Raw genomic sequence first — 16,201 nt, 5'->3', positions numbered from 1 at the left:
TGTGCATGTATGCGCTGATGAATTTTTGCTATGCAGTGTGCTTCTTATCATTTAGCTACAGGCCTGGTGAGTCTGTTGGGTTTGTCCTGGTGGTACCAGCTGCATACAGGCCAGGTGAGATGCTTGGGGAATACTAATGGGTCCATGAAAGCCCTGTGCATCAATTCAGACATGGTGACGTGAATACTGATCAAGCTTTTTGCTGAATCACAGCTAGACAGGCACAAGGCACAAAAGAAGCTGCTGCTTTTACACAAATAAAATAATGCAGACTAGAGAAAGGGCTTGCATTATTAAAGCAAATTGACACATTTAGAGAACACAAAGTTAGCAGGGAGTGAAATGTGAGGCAAGGGAGACAGAGAGAGCAGACAGCTTACAAAATAGCCTCTATGTGTGTGTTTTTGTGTGCAAGCATCCCCCTTTTTAGATGCCCATAGAAACACTTACCAGCTTAACAGCTTAGTTACCACCTCTTTAATACTGACCTTGGCAACGTAACTTCCTGTTGTGTATGCCGAGCACAACAAAAACAAAAGAACACTCTACACAGGCACGGCTAAGTGAAAAAAAAGTTCTATTCAGTACATAAACCTAGCAGGAACATGGCCATGACATCCAACCCAGTTCTGTCCTTCAAGCTTAATGAAACAAATCAGTCAAGTTTAACCCTGCCCTGTCTCTGGCTCCAGCCTTTGTCAGGTGGACATACCTGGCCCTAGAGTACATCATCTGTTCCCTACTTGTCTTTCTTCTTCTGCCTCAAGCCCTTGACGCACAAGTGCAGAATCCTTCATTAATAACAGCTCCTTATTACACGGGAGCATGTAAACGCAAGTATGCCTTAACAGGCGCACAATTATTTGGGATAAAATGTAGTGCAAAATGCCTACTGAGATGAATGTGCATAGAAATCTATCTGACATATATACTCTTTCTTTCTGTCTTTTTTTTAGATGTTTACGTTTTGTGTGTATTGGAGGTGAATCCTACCTGATAAAGCGGCCTTGAAACACACCTGTGTGTGTGCAATAGATGCAGAGGCCCAGGAAGGTTCCTGGCATGCACGCGAATCCGCCGGATGGCTGTGGAGGTGAGAGTCCATAGCAAGCCCTGTCGAGTACAGACCACCTCATCTAAGCCCAACAAGACAGCCTCCATCCCTAACTAACTACTTTGCCACCAGACGAATACACAGCAATATGAGTTTATATCAAAGGGACATCCACAGGTAACACATTAGTGGCAATGAGATGGTATGATTAGCCTTTATTGTCCTCTTGATGCCACTTAGATCCAGTAGATAATACATGAGTCATTTCTAGAGGTAAGCCTCAGAGAGACAGGTTAACCCCCGTGTCTGTCTCCTCTCTTGTCCCTCTAGGGCCACTTGCCTCTCTGGGATTCACTGGAGTGATGCCTCCTCAAGGTCAAACCCTGCTAGTCCTTCTGCCCCAGTCCCACACAGCTAGTGTTCCCTGCTGACTCCTTCTCTCCTGGTCCTCCTCTCTTCCTGTCCCTTTTCTTCCCACTGAAGCAAAGCACCCTCTGTCCGTTGCTCTCAGCGTCACAAACACAAACATTCCCACTTAGGAAATGCAGCCGGTCTCTTAGTCTACCCGACTGGAGGTTGTTTTTAAAGCGATATGCACTCGAATACTGCAGCACACACTGAGGGAAACCAGTCCTCTCACTTTCTCTCTCACTGTCTCGGTTTTCAAGGAAAGAGGTATATTTCTGTGGTAAGTCCATTCCTTTCAAACACCTGTTCAGACTGAACACTAAGTGTATGTTTTTGAAGGAAAAGAAGACCGGCACACATACAAGCATAACTGCAAGCACGATACAGAAGATTGAATCACAGTAACACTGACATCTGGTCACTTGGATTTTTGCCAGAATGTTTTTAAAAAAGAACATATTTTTCCCCCAAGCCAGTTTTCCCAGGCTGGAGTATCCTGGACTGACCTATCTAAGCTTTGAAAAAAGAAAAATTGCGCCTGCTCCAACCGTCTGCTAGTCTTCGCCAACTCATTATCTTGTGGAAAAAAAAGACTGAATATAATTCATTACATCAAACTAAGTTGTTTATTTGAGTCAGAAATCCACAATGAATCTTACACTTGCTTGCATACATACATTTGCAAAAATGGCCACATGGAGGCAATACAAACCCCATATATAATCTCTGCCAAGCAAGCAGTGCCTGTGTGTAAATCCTTGCCAGTCTGTTATAAATTCTGGTTTAACAGCACTACTAAAACACTACAGCTTGTATGAGAAATGCTCGCTATGTTACGTCTGATAGAAATGTTAAAGTAACTCTAAAATCAAACACGCACATTTTTTTTTTGCCTCCTGCAGATCACGACTGGTTACAGAGAATTTTATTTATGGCAGTTGTGTTATTTTAAAATAACGTCTGCTGGTTTTGTGCAGCCAAATGCTTTCATTTTTCCTACTTTCGTCACAGTCTCTCCTCAGAGACTTGATCGATATAAAAATTCAATAACTCTGTACAGTACAGTAATTCTTTGCTTTTTCTACCAAAGCACCAATCTGACTGTGTATGTGTGTGTGTGTGTGTGTGTGTGTGGGAGGGGGAGGGGGGATTAAATGGCCTTTCGTAGCCCACTCTGATTCATTGCGAGGCTTATTGATGCGAGGGTCATTTCTGTACTGCTGAGATAGTGTGCTTGTGTGTGAGACTTTGTGTGCATACAAATTATCGTATGACTTAAAGGAACCACAAACATATGAGTGGGAGGCTGTTGTGGTGTACATCGGGTTCAGAAAATAACATAAGTAAACTTCTAAGAATCAGCTTACATCTACACCAACCATAAGCTCCAGAATACCTCTGCTTCCACAGCGATCATTTCCCATACTTCTATCTCAGGGTTTGACGTTGTCCTCTCAGTGGTGTCTTGAGAAACTCATGAGGAATGTGTGGTATTTGTGCAGTGTGAATTTTCCAAACTGACTGGAGACGCTCATCTCACAGTGACTGTAACTTACAAGGGGGTGTAAATATTTGTTTCGGTGAGGAGAGAAGAGGGAGGCTGGGTATGAGTGTGCGTTGTTCCCATGATTCCATGTGTTTGCTGTGTCCTGCTGAATCCTGGGAAAGGTCAGACAGCCACTGTGATGTAAACAGACACGGCCAACAGTGTCAGCTGGGCGGCTATCCACGAAGTAAGAAGACGGAGTGGAAAAGAGACTTTTTTACATTCAGAACTGTGATGGACAAATTGAATTGACAGTTAACTAGTGAGAAAATCTACATAAGACACGGGGAAATCATCTGTCTGCTCCTCATGTATACATGTCTGGCCTGTTTACTTTCTCCTGTTTCTCCATCTCTTTTGGCCTCTTTCATCTCTCATCTCTCGTATCTCTCAGTCTTCCTTCTGCTCTCTGATTTTCACTCAGGCGTGTTACACCAGAGTGGAGGCAAGGCAGAAAGAGCAAGTGAAAGAGAGAGGAGTGGAGGGAAATGGGTCACCAAAACTATAAATTCACAAGCAGATTCTCAGCTGAGGCTCTCTGGCACACAAATACCTTAAACGAGCTGCGCGCGGGAGAGCAAAAAGTGCACCTGACACTGACACGTTGAAACACTTTATGCAACAATGAACCCGACACGTGACTTGCATGGGTCTAGATTGCTTTGGATTTTTTTCTTTCCCCCAACATACAAAGACACACAGATCGATGTCGTTGCAACAGAGCTCGTAAGTGACACATCCATATAGACCCAACCAGGAATTCAATTCTGATCAGTCTTGCTTAATGTGATCACATTAGAGGTGCAAGCAGAAAAATCAATAACATAAAGTAATCTGGCCCGAGAGACGGATGAGTGCAATGAGCTTCTATATGTCTGCGTCTGTGAGAGTGAAAGAGTGCACGCTGCGAGCTTTAGTTGCACTAGTCCTGTGGGTGTTTGGAATAAATTAAATAAAAATATTGTTTACTGAGCATTTGTGCAATGAAAAACACCCAGTGATGACATGACATAAGCCTTTGAAGTATTGGGACTTTTATACTCTCTTAAGTATAGAAGTTGACCTAGTTCATGTGTTATACGCTCTAAATACCGTACACACATGCATTAAAGGGTGTTCACGCACATGCACGCACATATACACTCTCGCTCTTTCTACCTATCTCTCTCAAGCTAATCATTGTCTCCACTTTGCCTGGCAGATAAATATTAATGAGGATTACTATGTTACTGCAGCACACCCACGGGAAACCAAGAGCCTGCCACTCTCTCCTACTTTCTAACCCTTTCCTGCGCCCTCTCTCTTTGTTACTCCCACACGCCCACACACACACACACACACACACACACACACACACACACACACACACTCACACACAGTTCAAACAACTGCCAAAAAAAGTCTGCCACTTTAAGAAAATGCCTGTCCCCCCTCAACTCTCTAGATTTCTTAATATGCCGTACAATGATTCACACACAGACTCACACACACATGCAAACTATGAATAAACCCCTTCATATGGGTGAGTCACAGACATGCCTCGCTTCTCACTGAGACGTGTTATCTCTGTCTAACAAAGGGCACAGATTGTGCTGGGATATTTAAGGAACATTTCAGGGGTCTCCACATCCTGTTTTGTGGGAGATGGAGTTTTTTCCCATCAGCCCACGATCATCTTTGTCTTTCTTCAGTGCTTGCCTAAAGAACATTATTGTGTTTCTTCCTATATCAGTTAAATGTCTTTATCTTTCGGTGTAAAAAAGGACCCGAGGTAACAAAAAAATACAAAAATAAACCTGAATTGAAATTTTCTCCACTCTCTGTCTTGAGATGATTGTCATTTCTGTGAATAGAGAAGCAGATATGATGAAGAAATCTTACTGAGCTCTGCATGCATGTGGCAGATGATGGGAACACATAGTTAGACCGACTGACACACACACACATCCATCCCATCCATCTACTGGAAATGTTTTGGCAAAGGACACAAGACTCCACTTTCACCATAGCTACCCCGCTAACAGACTGTCTCCATAGAGAAAGCATATCATCAGCAGCCTTACTGTCCTCAGCCTTCACTCACAGTCATGGGCGATCATCTCTTGTTTGATCTGTACAGATTTACTTTGAACTTGTATGCAGCTGCGCCATGTGTCTATCTGCGGGTTGATTTTGGACAGGCAATAAAAGACATGAAAAAAAAAAAAATCATAGCCCAGAGTAATGAAAGAAACAGGGTGGAGAAGAGGGTGGGAGTCTCCCGTTCAACCCCCCTTTCTTCAGTGGCTCAATAACATTCTTCATTCTGAGCTGCCTTGGGGAGAAAAGGGGGTCCCCTTTCATGCCGAGCAGGGTGTGGTGCAAGAGGGGCCGTCACGAACCTTTAGCTCTAGCTATTCCCACCTCTTTCTTTTTTTCTCGCCTCTTTCTCCTTCTCTTTGTCTCTTTAATTGGACTGACTGACCACAGCTCTCTCACCTACAATCCTGGGGGCATGTTGGGATCTCAGGAAATCAATACTGTAGCAAAGGAAAGGAGAGCTGTAGGGGCAAAACGCTCAAAAGTCACTTTTTAGCAAACACGCAAAGAAATGATAAACAAATTACAGATATTTTGGGTGTTGTGTTTCCCTTTGGTTTCCATGTCAACTATTCAAGTCCTTGAATGAATTCTGACTCTAATGTCCCGGCAATTAGATCAGTCTGATGGGAAACAAGTAAGAGAAGCAAGAATGCCAGAATCCAGCCCTGACCTTCTCTGTGATTGGTCCAGACAGGATGTTTAAAGGTAACAAGGATCGATTAGTATTCCTGCCTTAAGTCTTGCATGGCTGCTTCTAGCTTTCAGCCCTGTAATGGTAACTGCAGTCAAGCTATTGTCTGTTTGGATTCCTGTTTAGCTCATGAATGTTTGTTCTGAACATGTGTATATGTGTTTGTGTGAACTTCTCCTTCTTTGACAGCGATCCCCCCCTCCCACCTTCATGCCCTCAGTCCCCTGCAGTGCTCCCGACAACAACATGTTTCCCCGGAGACCGATTCAATCTCCTAAAATCAGAAATTGCACACAAACACTCGCACGGGCACACACGCCAGTCCTCCCTCTCTCCTCTTTGTTTGTTTGGGTTCGGCTTTGTTCTTAATTTCACAGATAAAAGCTGAGCAGCTTTACATGATAGCAAGATAACAAAGGCAGGAAGATAATCCTAATTCAGCCAGCTCACAGAGGTAATCTAAACTGAAAAATATCCCCTCAAAGAAGCTGTTTTTTAAAGCTGTCAACACCAACTGTGCAATTTCTCACCACAACATCATGGTGTAAATACCATAAGTACTTCTGTCCCATTTTGTTCACACTGATGCACAGAGGCAGAAGAAGGATGACGTCATATATAAAAGACCTGTAAGCAACAATCGCATGTGACAGACAACAAGATGCAGAAAACGTGTAACACAAATGGAAAAAACCCGAAACACAATCAAGTCCAGTTAACAAGGCATGTTTTTTGTTTTTTTTTTGTTTTTTTAATATGTCATAGCTACTGACTGGGAACAAAGATAGCTAATTAGCCACTCGTCCATCACAAGCTACTGATGCAGACGTGACACGATTCATCTGCATTAGATTAGTGACAGGGCACAGATGAAAAGGTGTGTTTTCACTCTGCAATTTGCAAGTGAAAAGAAACCTGTAGGATCAAGCTTTAAAATATCTTTCAAGTAAGTTCCCGAATGGTTTGGAGCAAAGTGCATAGCCATCAGGGATCCATACCCATTAACGTGTGCTTTTTAAATGGGAAATGCTGAAGGACATGAAAAACTAGGTTCCAAGTATGTAAAATGCTTTAGCTATATTTAAGCTGACAGTAATAAAATTTCCACTAGAACCTTTCACTTGCTTAGTCAGGTAATATATACATACTTATAAGCAGATTTCTTTCCCTTAGCCCTCTAGCCATCTTACGTAGTTGTATAAGATACAGATGGAGTAGAATGAGTTGTCTAACATGACAAGTCAGAGCAGGACATAGCTGCAGCTGTGAATAGAAGTGAAATCATTTCAGCGGCTCAGTAAGGCCACGGAGAGAGGAAAAGTCATTAACCAACAGACAGTCAACATTTTATAGAGCGTTCGCGCATAGAAACCGGCTTGTTCGCCTGTCATCACTTAATAGATAAATTACTCAGACAGTCTGGTGATTTAAATAATTTTTATTGGCATATTAAAACGCTGTGTTACCTGTTTTGTTTGACTCATTACTATTTTTCATAAAAAGTGACGCAGTCACCGCCTCCCACATCAAGCCAGTGATTTTTTTCCGGTGCGGCAGTGCAAAAATGTGACTGAGTTTATGTAAATCACAACAAGTAATCCCTCTTCAGTCTGTCTGCTCACAGCTGGTGTTAAGGAAAAAAAATGGAAGGAAGATAAATGGAATTCAATCAGGAGAGACTGTGTGTGAAAATCTGCTTTTCTCTTTCTCCGTTAATTAAGGTGATTTGAGTGAGGGTGTCTGTTAGTGGCTCCAGCCAATCAACGAGCAGCAATTACATTTCTGAAAAGGGCAGTGAATATTCAATTTCCTTCAATCAAGGACTGTTACGAATGCCAGATAGATTCAGACAGAAGCGATCCACCCAGGAGCTTAAATACCAGCATTAATAACACATAATAACACAAACTGAGTCTTAAGATCATAACTTGAATGCATCATAGCTATAATATAATGTCTGACATGCTCCTGCCTCTGATCTCTTTCACTTCAACTGTATAGCTTATCATCAACAAAGAAACCAGGTTGCATTTTATGTACTGTGATGATGCAGCGGTGGTGTGTATATATAGGCTCATAAAACGAAAGCTTTTCCATCTAATTTATGATAGCATGTGCACAGCATGTGTTTTCTTGCGTGTGCTGGTGTATATCCTCTGTTCAGGGAAAGCAAGAACCACAAAGAAAGTGGCGATTCTCCAAAGGCCTCGTGGCATTTAGGAGTCCCAGCCACTCAAAGAGGCACATCTATGAGACCAAAGTCACTTCATAGCGAGTGAGTAGACTGAGATCTGAAAAGAAGATGAAATTCCTTTCAGTATCATCATGCAAGCAGATTGTGATTGTTGGAATGCAAATCTGGAAGCTCTATATCTTCGGTTCGCACGTCACCTGAACACCACAGTGTACTTAAGTGTGATTCACTTAATACCAGTGCATTCACTGCATGAAAGAACGCTGACCCACCCATCACAGAATGAAAGCACAGCTGCAAACCTTTTTTTTTTTTTTTAATTTCTTAAAGAAACATGACAATTAGGAGTAAACAACTTTGCTGAGCACCAAAAGATATGAATTACATGGCAAGTTACAGCGTGTCTTTACAACTGACACAAGGGTTAACTTTGCACCACACATTCCATGTAGCTGGGAACTATTATCTCCAGCCACCAATCTCCACCCACCGCACACACAAACACGTAAACACAAGCTTCTGGTGCCTTGCAGATGAGCTGAACTGTACTGTTTAAAGAAAAAAAACAAACAATCTGGGACAGCACAGGAATCAGCGTTTTAAACTGGGCTGAAGTTGAAGCTTTGCTTGATAAAAGCCCATCTCTCGAGTTTAATTGCACTGACAGTGACAGGCAAACGAGCCGCACTCCCACTGTGAGACTTCCCTGTAACCTTGAAGCCGAGGACGGCCGAATGCATTAGCGGTGACAGAGACAGGCTGAGAACTACAAAGATTGACAGACTCAGACTGGCAGGAAGAGAAACACAGAGAACTATTGTCCACTGTAGAGATTAAAAGCTTTGCTCTTGACTTGCCTTGCACCAACTCAAATCTAATATAGTCCTTTGGATTAGTCAAGAACCTTTTTTTAAATCCCACTTACACACAAAAAAAAATACTGTCAAACAGACATAAAGTCAAAGAAGGAGAGAGAAAAGTGAAAGAGGTTAACTGAGGGAAGCTCGTCTCTTACCCTCTCTGCACTGTTCCTTCGAAGAGTCCCCACCGGCAGCTTAAGCATCAGCCGGCGGGTTCTCCCGGGCGTCACTGCTCCCTGAACCACCATAGTACGCTCCAGAGTGCGCGTGTCTGTGGGTGTGAGAGCATGTGTGTGAGAGTGTGAAGTGGGTGTCCTCGCTGTCCCGTCCAGCCTGACAGCCGTAGTTCACGCGAGCTTGCGCGTGGCGGTGTTAGAGGGACGGAAGAGCGTGATGTGAGCGTAGCTGTAGAAGTCCCACACGGGTCCTATGTGCCTCTCTCTGCTTCTGTTTCCCTCTGCGTTAAAAGGCTTCCCATTCTGCTCCACACAGTTACACTCCGCTCTGCCGCTCATGGGGTGAATGAGTGTGTAAGAGTGTATGGGAGGGAGAGGGAGTGTGCTTATGTCTCTCCTCTCTCTCCTTTGGCAGCTTCCCCTCCCTTCCTCACATACTCACTTCCTTCAGTCAGGGGCTTAACCAGGTCACTGGATTAATGTGACGTTACAGCTCTTATTAGCATACGCACTCGTGTCACATGACTCAATAATTATTGTGTGTGAGCATATATACCCCCACCACCCACACAGCCCTTACAGGGAATCACGTGGGGAACCTCAAAAGGAATATGGGATGTTTTGCCATCTGGTAGGGAGATTATCTTCGAAATCCCACATCCCAGCTTTCTCTCCCTGCACTGTCTGGAATAGGACACAAAGGAAGAATACATACACGCTCACTAGCATGCATCCTCACAGACCAGCATGCATGTTGCTCATGCATGCAGATATTGATCATATTATCACTTGGTTCTTTGCCTACATGGGGGCAACTGTGGCAATTGGCCAGAGTTTTTTTCCACAAAGCTGTGACAGCAGTGGACAGTTTGGAGTATTGATCTGGCCTTTGCGGAGACCTTTTATCACGGTAAAACCGCAGCCGTGGAGATCTGCGACTAGCTGCGGCTTCATTCAGCTGAGTCAGTCCTCTGTATCCACCATTGTGGTCTTTACATGTCCATTAAAGCTATTGGAATCATGAGTTACTGCTGCACCTTGTCATATCTACATCATCACTCACTGCTGTGCTCTTTTTTTTGCTTCGGCACATCAATACTAAGCTGTCAGCTGATTAAATAAAGTGAATCGACACGCGCTCACATATGCAAAGCTGTTAGATATGCACATATCCATGCACACATGCACAGCTGCGCACATCTCGAGAAGGCAAGGTAACCATTGCGAACCAGTGACACTGGAAATATAAACCTGTAAGATTTAGCTTGGTCATCCCAGTCAAGAGGTGAACTGATGCTGGATCACAGAGCAAAAATTTAGAGTGAAGTGATTAAAATGAGCAAACTAACCAACCTCTTCCATCTCCCATATCATTTCTTTAATTGGGGATCTCTGACAGCTTTCGTTACACGAGACTATGTATGTCTCACACACACAAAAATACCCCACACATTGCGTTAACGCCAAGAGCCAAGCATACAGGAGGAAATCATCTGCAGTGGTAATCCCCAGAAAGCATTATTTATTCATCACCCTGGCCTGCATCGGTGTGTGAGTGACTGTGGCCTACATGAGAAATATCAGAGGGCTATTTTTAAACTTGGTGTGCAGACATCCAGGTCTAACAGATAAGGAACCAAAATGACTCGGTTCATTTCTCTCTCCCTCTCTGCAATATGACTGGTACTCTGTGTGGTGTGCTTCCTTGACATTAATTCACACCGTGATGACAGAGTTCAAGCTCTGCTGCTGATTGGGGAGACAATGCACAAAATCCTGTACTGTACATCCCCTTGACAGTGAGATGAAAATGCACCCTTCTAATAGAGCACTTAAAGTTTGGTTTGCGATCCTTTGTTCACTTCTTTTTTTATTTGCTTCTTTATTTATTTATTTATTTATTTTTTGCTTGAAATGTGCAATAAACTCCTCAAATCCACAAAGGTGATAAGCCCTCTTCTTGACAGGAGGGAGAAAAAAAATAAAGGCAAGTAAAAACAACATGCTACTATTCTTGATGCCTCGGGCTGCTTGCACAATGACCCATTTCAGTCAACAAGCACATAAAGCACCCGTTTGCTTTGAAAAAGTAAAGCAAACAGGATTTGCGCTCGGCAACAAAATACATGAAATATAAACCTGTGTACATGATAAAGAGCAAAAACATAAATTTGTAGGAAAAAGCTAGGAGATTCTGACAAGCTTTGCTTTACAAGCACCCGCTGTCCTCAAAGTGAACCATCAGCTATTAATACATTTGCAAAAAAAGGAAAAGAAAAACTGCAGAGAGAGAAAGAAAAGAAAATCTACGCCTGAGAGACGCTAATGAGGGAAACAAAGCAGCTGGATTGTCTGGGTTTTATTTCTGCGGTTCTTTTTTTGTGCGTGTCTTTGTTCGTAGTTGCAACAATAAGAAGCGATGGTTCTCCAATGGTAGACTCCCGGCATTGTGATGCATTAATTTACCCTGATAACCCAGCCAGTCTCTGCCCACGGCTGTCTGACTCATCCCTATGGTCCTGCTCCTCAACTCTGTATGTTTGTGCGTCTGTGTGCGTGTGCATGTGTGTGGGAGTATGTGTTTATGGAAATGCCCTCTAGTTGGACCGACTCCCCGTCCCAAGCGGAATGGAGGGGGATTGACTGTTTACGTTTCAAGACACCACAAATTACAAAGGGTTGAGTTACAGCATCATCGCAGGCAAAACAGATAAACGATTGTATAGCTAACAGTACCAACCCTGATAGCGTAACCCGATTCGCTGCTCACTGTGTGCTTTCATCTGCGCTTCTACATGTATGCCAGCCTTGCATCTCCTGAGAGTGAGATGAGCAGAATGTGGGGCCTCCCCACCCTTCATCAGGCCAGAACCAATCATAATGACTTCTCCACAGGGAAGCATCCACTTCAATTACCATCTTCTCAGCAGTGTCTGTGTAAGAGAACCCGGGAAACACCATTACATGCTACGAAAGGTAATGGATCGCCTGTGAGATTGTTTTATATGAGTCACGGTAAAAACTGGGGCATATTTGTGTTTCAGAGAGATTTGGTGCAACGCTAGGACAGGTTGTCCTGGTCAAACTGTGTCGCTCAGCACACATCTGCTCAACCTGTCTGTATGTGTGTGTGTGCGCGAGAGTGTGTGTGCAAACTGCAAACCTGCTTGGGTGTTGTTCCGTAATATTATTGTTCAAAGCGTTGGCACCAAAGCACTGCAGTCACGGCTGTCTTTCTAGCCTTAGGAACACAGAAGATAAATGCGGCCTTTAATAAAATCTTTGTCCAAGTGCAGTCCACAAACACGCTGCTATTATCCAGCCATCTATGTCTTAACAGTATTACAATATATCATTCCAATGGGCCAATCAGCAGTCTATTAGCAGGGCAAAAACACATTTGAATGTGGTGCTAGATGTGCAATATGCCTCAGAGAAGCTTCTGAATTATTCACCCGAGTGTGCTGGAAACCCTGAGCGTGTGCTGGGCCAGCTGACATCCGAATCTGAACCATGATGGGAATTGAAGGATGAATGATAATGGCTCATCGGTTTTATCCGTCTGCACATAAAATGGGATCGAGTTTATGATGATTTTGTTGTTGTTTTTATTAAATTTATTTATTTAATTCTGTTTGAATGATCCTGCTGCCAAAGACTAATGAGGCAAGTAAATGAGATACATCTGATTGCAGAAACTGACTATATTACTATACTTTTCAAACTTCTTTTTCAAAAGAAATTTGAATAATCTAATAAAAACATTTGAAAGTTTCTCTGTTCTTGTAAATATATTCCACTCAGAAAATCGTACAAAACCCCCATAAATAAAAACAAATTGATTCTGCTATCAAATATTAGTATAGCCAAACTCTGATATTGCTCATTTCTCTCAGCTGTTGTTGCCCAAAAGCTATCAAAACACAACAATGAGCCATTGCTGCACTGGGGGACATAGTTTTTTTTTTCTTTTGTTCCATTAACATGAATAGGGACTGTAGTTTATTTTGAGTCAATCCCCTGATTCTGCAACTGCAAATATCCCCGCACAAGGCATTATTTACTTCTTCTTCTTTTTGTCCAGCTTTTAAATATTTATATCTCCAGTAGTAACAAATGGGCTTGGGGCTGCAGGATGCAGACAGTGTAGAGAAGGACAGACTCAAATAACAATGAGAGATCGACTGACACATGCTGGTTTTGTTCTTCTTGCAGGATTTTTTTTTTGTTAATAAGAAAGATACTTAAGTCACATCTCAATCAATATCGAGATCAAAATATTTCAGATTAAAGGACAATTGATTGCTGGGGAGCAAACGGGAGAGTGAATGACGAGGTGCAAACAGAAAGAGGAAGGAGGTCAGCTCGCACTAGCTGAACAATTTTGTCACTGGTCAGAGAACTGGTCAGAGAACACACCCATTACATAACAGAATACTCTCACATAATACACTCAGTCAATAGCCAGTGTTTGAATCAACACATCTGCAGCAGTGCAGTCAAAAGAGAATAGCTTGCTAATAAAGAGGCTTTTTGTATGCATGTACTGTAGACACGCATGTTGTGTAATTCCGTAGCAAAACTCTCATTGTGACAAGGAAGTGCTTGGTATCGGTACGTCACAGTGTTTGTGCTCCTGGCGGAGTGAATGCTCTCAGAGACCACAGGCCCTTTGTGACCAAATAGCTCTCCCAAAGATATAAACCAGTGCTTTATGGCTGCTGGAAGCAGTAGAGACGATGGAGACGGAAAAAAAAAAAAAAAGCAGAGCAGAGCAGTGCATTACAGCTGTGATGGAAGCAGTCCCATCCAGCTGAGGTCTTTCTCCTTCGGAAGAAACCGGGGGATGGGGGAGACGAGAAGAGATGTAGGACTAAGGAAGAGTAGGAGATGGAAGGATTAGTACCGCCTGCAGGCTGTATTATAGATGTGATGTTGGAAGAGATGATTGGGAGGTGTTTGTGGGGTGCACAAGGAGGAGATTCAATTAAACTACACAGGGATTGAATGCATTTTTAATCACGCTGCCTCAGTTGCTGATGTGACAGTCAGCCTTTGTGCTAGATTGCGAGGCATCCTCCGCAAGAGGAGTTGCCATGCCTCCCTGTCTGTGTGTCCTCTCCTCTCCTCATAGCTCAGCAGCACAATGCACAACAGCTCTGGCGTGAGATGATATGATGCCACAAACCAGTATTTCATAGCAACAAGAAAAAAAATCCAATCAGCAGATACAGATCACATTACTGGTTCATTAAATTTCAAAGGAGCACACACGCGTGAGCTTATTTTAACAGTGTTGAATTAAAAAAAAACAACAACTTTGCACTTTAATTCCATGATGGTGGTCTCCTTGAATACAGCTGACCCGAAATATCCAGCTTCCTGCGAGCAAATGTGGCAACAAAATAGTGACCTCCTTTTCTAGTAGTAAAAGAGGCTGTGAGGAAAGTTCATTGCCTCGGATCCTCTCAGCTTCCCTAAATCATTCATATGTACAGCTGTGCTAATGAAAATAGCAGTGAGCCCTTGAATATAGCTGCGCACTTCACTGCTGCTCTAAGCCAGTGAGCAGCATAGATAGGGCTCTGGAGGTCTTTTTCTACAAGAGGATGGAAAACTGCTGTCATTATTCTAATGATCCTTAATTTTCCTATAACGATCCTGGTCTCTGAGCTTAACTGTCCTAATTCACACATACACAGTGTCAGACTTATTGAATACACACTTTACAACAAGGACGACTATATACCGTATCACAGGCCTGATCCATAACACCATCTACTGCTGGTAAGTCTTCCAATATAAGTCCTTAATTCCCCCTTCCCTTACTTGATGGTTCACTGAAATAGGCTTCTGTGTAGCTCACGTCTGCATGTTGTGAGTGTGTGTGTATGCATGCATTGCCATATGCGCATACGTCTAGCCAGCAGTCTGGAATGTGTGCACACGATTTGAATATTTCTCATTTAAGTATGCAAAGTGGCCAGATAACCCTCTGTTTTCCACCCTCTTCCAGCAATTAGAGAAATAAATAAAAAAGCTTTCTAATTAGGATGTTGAGAGGAAATGTAGAGGAAGGAAGCATTTTCCTTACTCCAATTTTTCCGTCCCACATGCGGTGCATGAATAATCCAAATCCTGCTCTGGCCATAAACAGTAATCTTTATTGCCATGGTCATAAATCATCCTTTGGATATACAGAAAGAAAATGACCAAATCTCCAAAGTAGTTTGATGGATCCGCGCGTACAAAAAAAAAATTCCCAGCATATTTCAGTGACATTGAAGCCCTGTGGCAGCGGATTGAATGCTGATAGTGCTCACTGAATATATATCTCAGTGAAGACAGATTACAGTTCCCTTGAACAGATGCCTGTGCCTGTAAACAATGTTAAAGGGAAACAGCAGCTTAACGACCAAACTCATTACAGCAGCCGGCAGATCAAAGCAACCAGGGATTCTGATGTCACATTTACAAAGTGTGTCTGTCTGTGTGTGTGTGCTGAGGTAGACCATGTAAGCTGCATGTGTTTTTGTATCTAAATGTCTGTGTGGGATGCAGTTCTAGCAGCCCAAAATGCTTTAGCAACCACAGGGATCTGAGTAATCTACCTCTATCCAAGCGTCACAAGCGACAGAAACACGCCTATCACATCCATCAGACTTTCCATCTACTTCTCATTCCTCTTTCACCCCCCATTTCCTCATTCTCGATTCCCTATTCCTTTACTTGGAGATTTCGTTCATTGCTAATCAAAAGATTTATAGCTATCGAGAGATAAATACGAAGGATGCAGACCACAGAAAGTAAGCCCACTGCCTACATTTAATACTTTCGAGTTGGTTGGACGAAAGCTCCTCATACGCTGAGTTAAAATTTCCAAAGTTTTAAGTCCCTGGGCTGACCTTATGTTGACTCACATATTAGGCCAAGCTATTCAGGTTATATTCCTGGTCTGCCAATTTATTCCATAATTCTCCCTAAGCAGATAATTTGATGGTTAATAAACATGTGTTTTCAGCACCAATTAAGAACAGAGCATCTGGAATGTTGCATGAGCATATGTCAGCCCCCATCTCCAGCTGAAATTATGCGCTGGAGAGGTCACCCATATAAAACACAGAGAAGATGGGTTTATTAAAGCATTTTTTTAAGAGATGTTAAAACAATGTTGAGCAAGAGAAACTGTG

The 16,201-nt window shown here is 42.8% G+C and overlaps 1 protein-coding gene across 9 annotated transcripts in view; it reads right to left on the bottom strand.

Moving 5' to 3' along the window:
- Window positions 1-16,201, bottom strand: part of frmd4a (FERM domain containing 4A) — a 99,093-nt gene that overhangs the window by 44,976 nt on the left and 37,916 nt on the right. For 3 of the 9 annotated variants that reach the window (XM_085164429.1, XM_085164431.1, XM_085164430.1), the window contains exon 1: window positions 994-16,197. The exons of 3 other annotated variants lie outside the window; for them this stretch is intronic. In XM_085164429.1, the coding sequence (XP_085020555.1) occupies window positions 994-1,161 (168 nt within the window). In that variant the 5' untranslated portion in view covers window positions 1,162-16,197. Of the gene's footprint in view, window positions 1-993; window positions 16,198-16,201 lie in introns of those variants that run through there. 3 more of the 9 variants (XM_085164433.1, XM_085164432.1, XM_085164427.1) reach the window with 2 other exon arrangements.

This window comes from Neolamprologus multifasciatus, chromosome 7, assembly GCF_963576455.1.
Source record: "Neolamprologus multifasciatus chromosome 7, fNeoMul1.2, whole genome shotgun sequence".
NCBI lineage: Eukaryota > Metazoa > Chordata > Actinopteri > Cichliformes > Cichlidae > Neolamprologus > Neolamprologus multifasciatus.
Note: the sequence above shows the minus strand (reverse complement) of the source record. Positions and strands in the feature narration are given on the sequence as shown.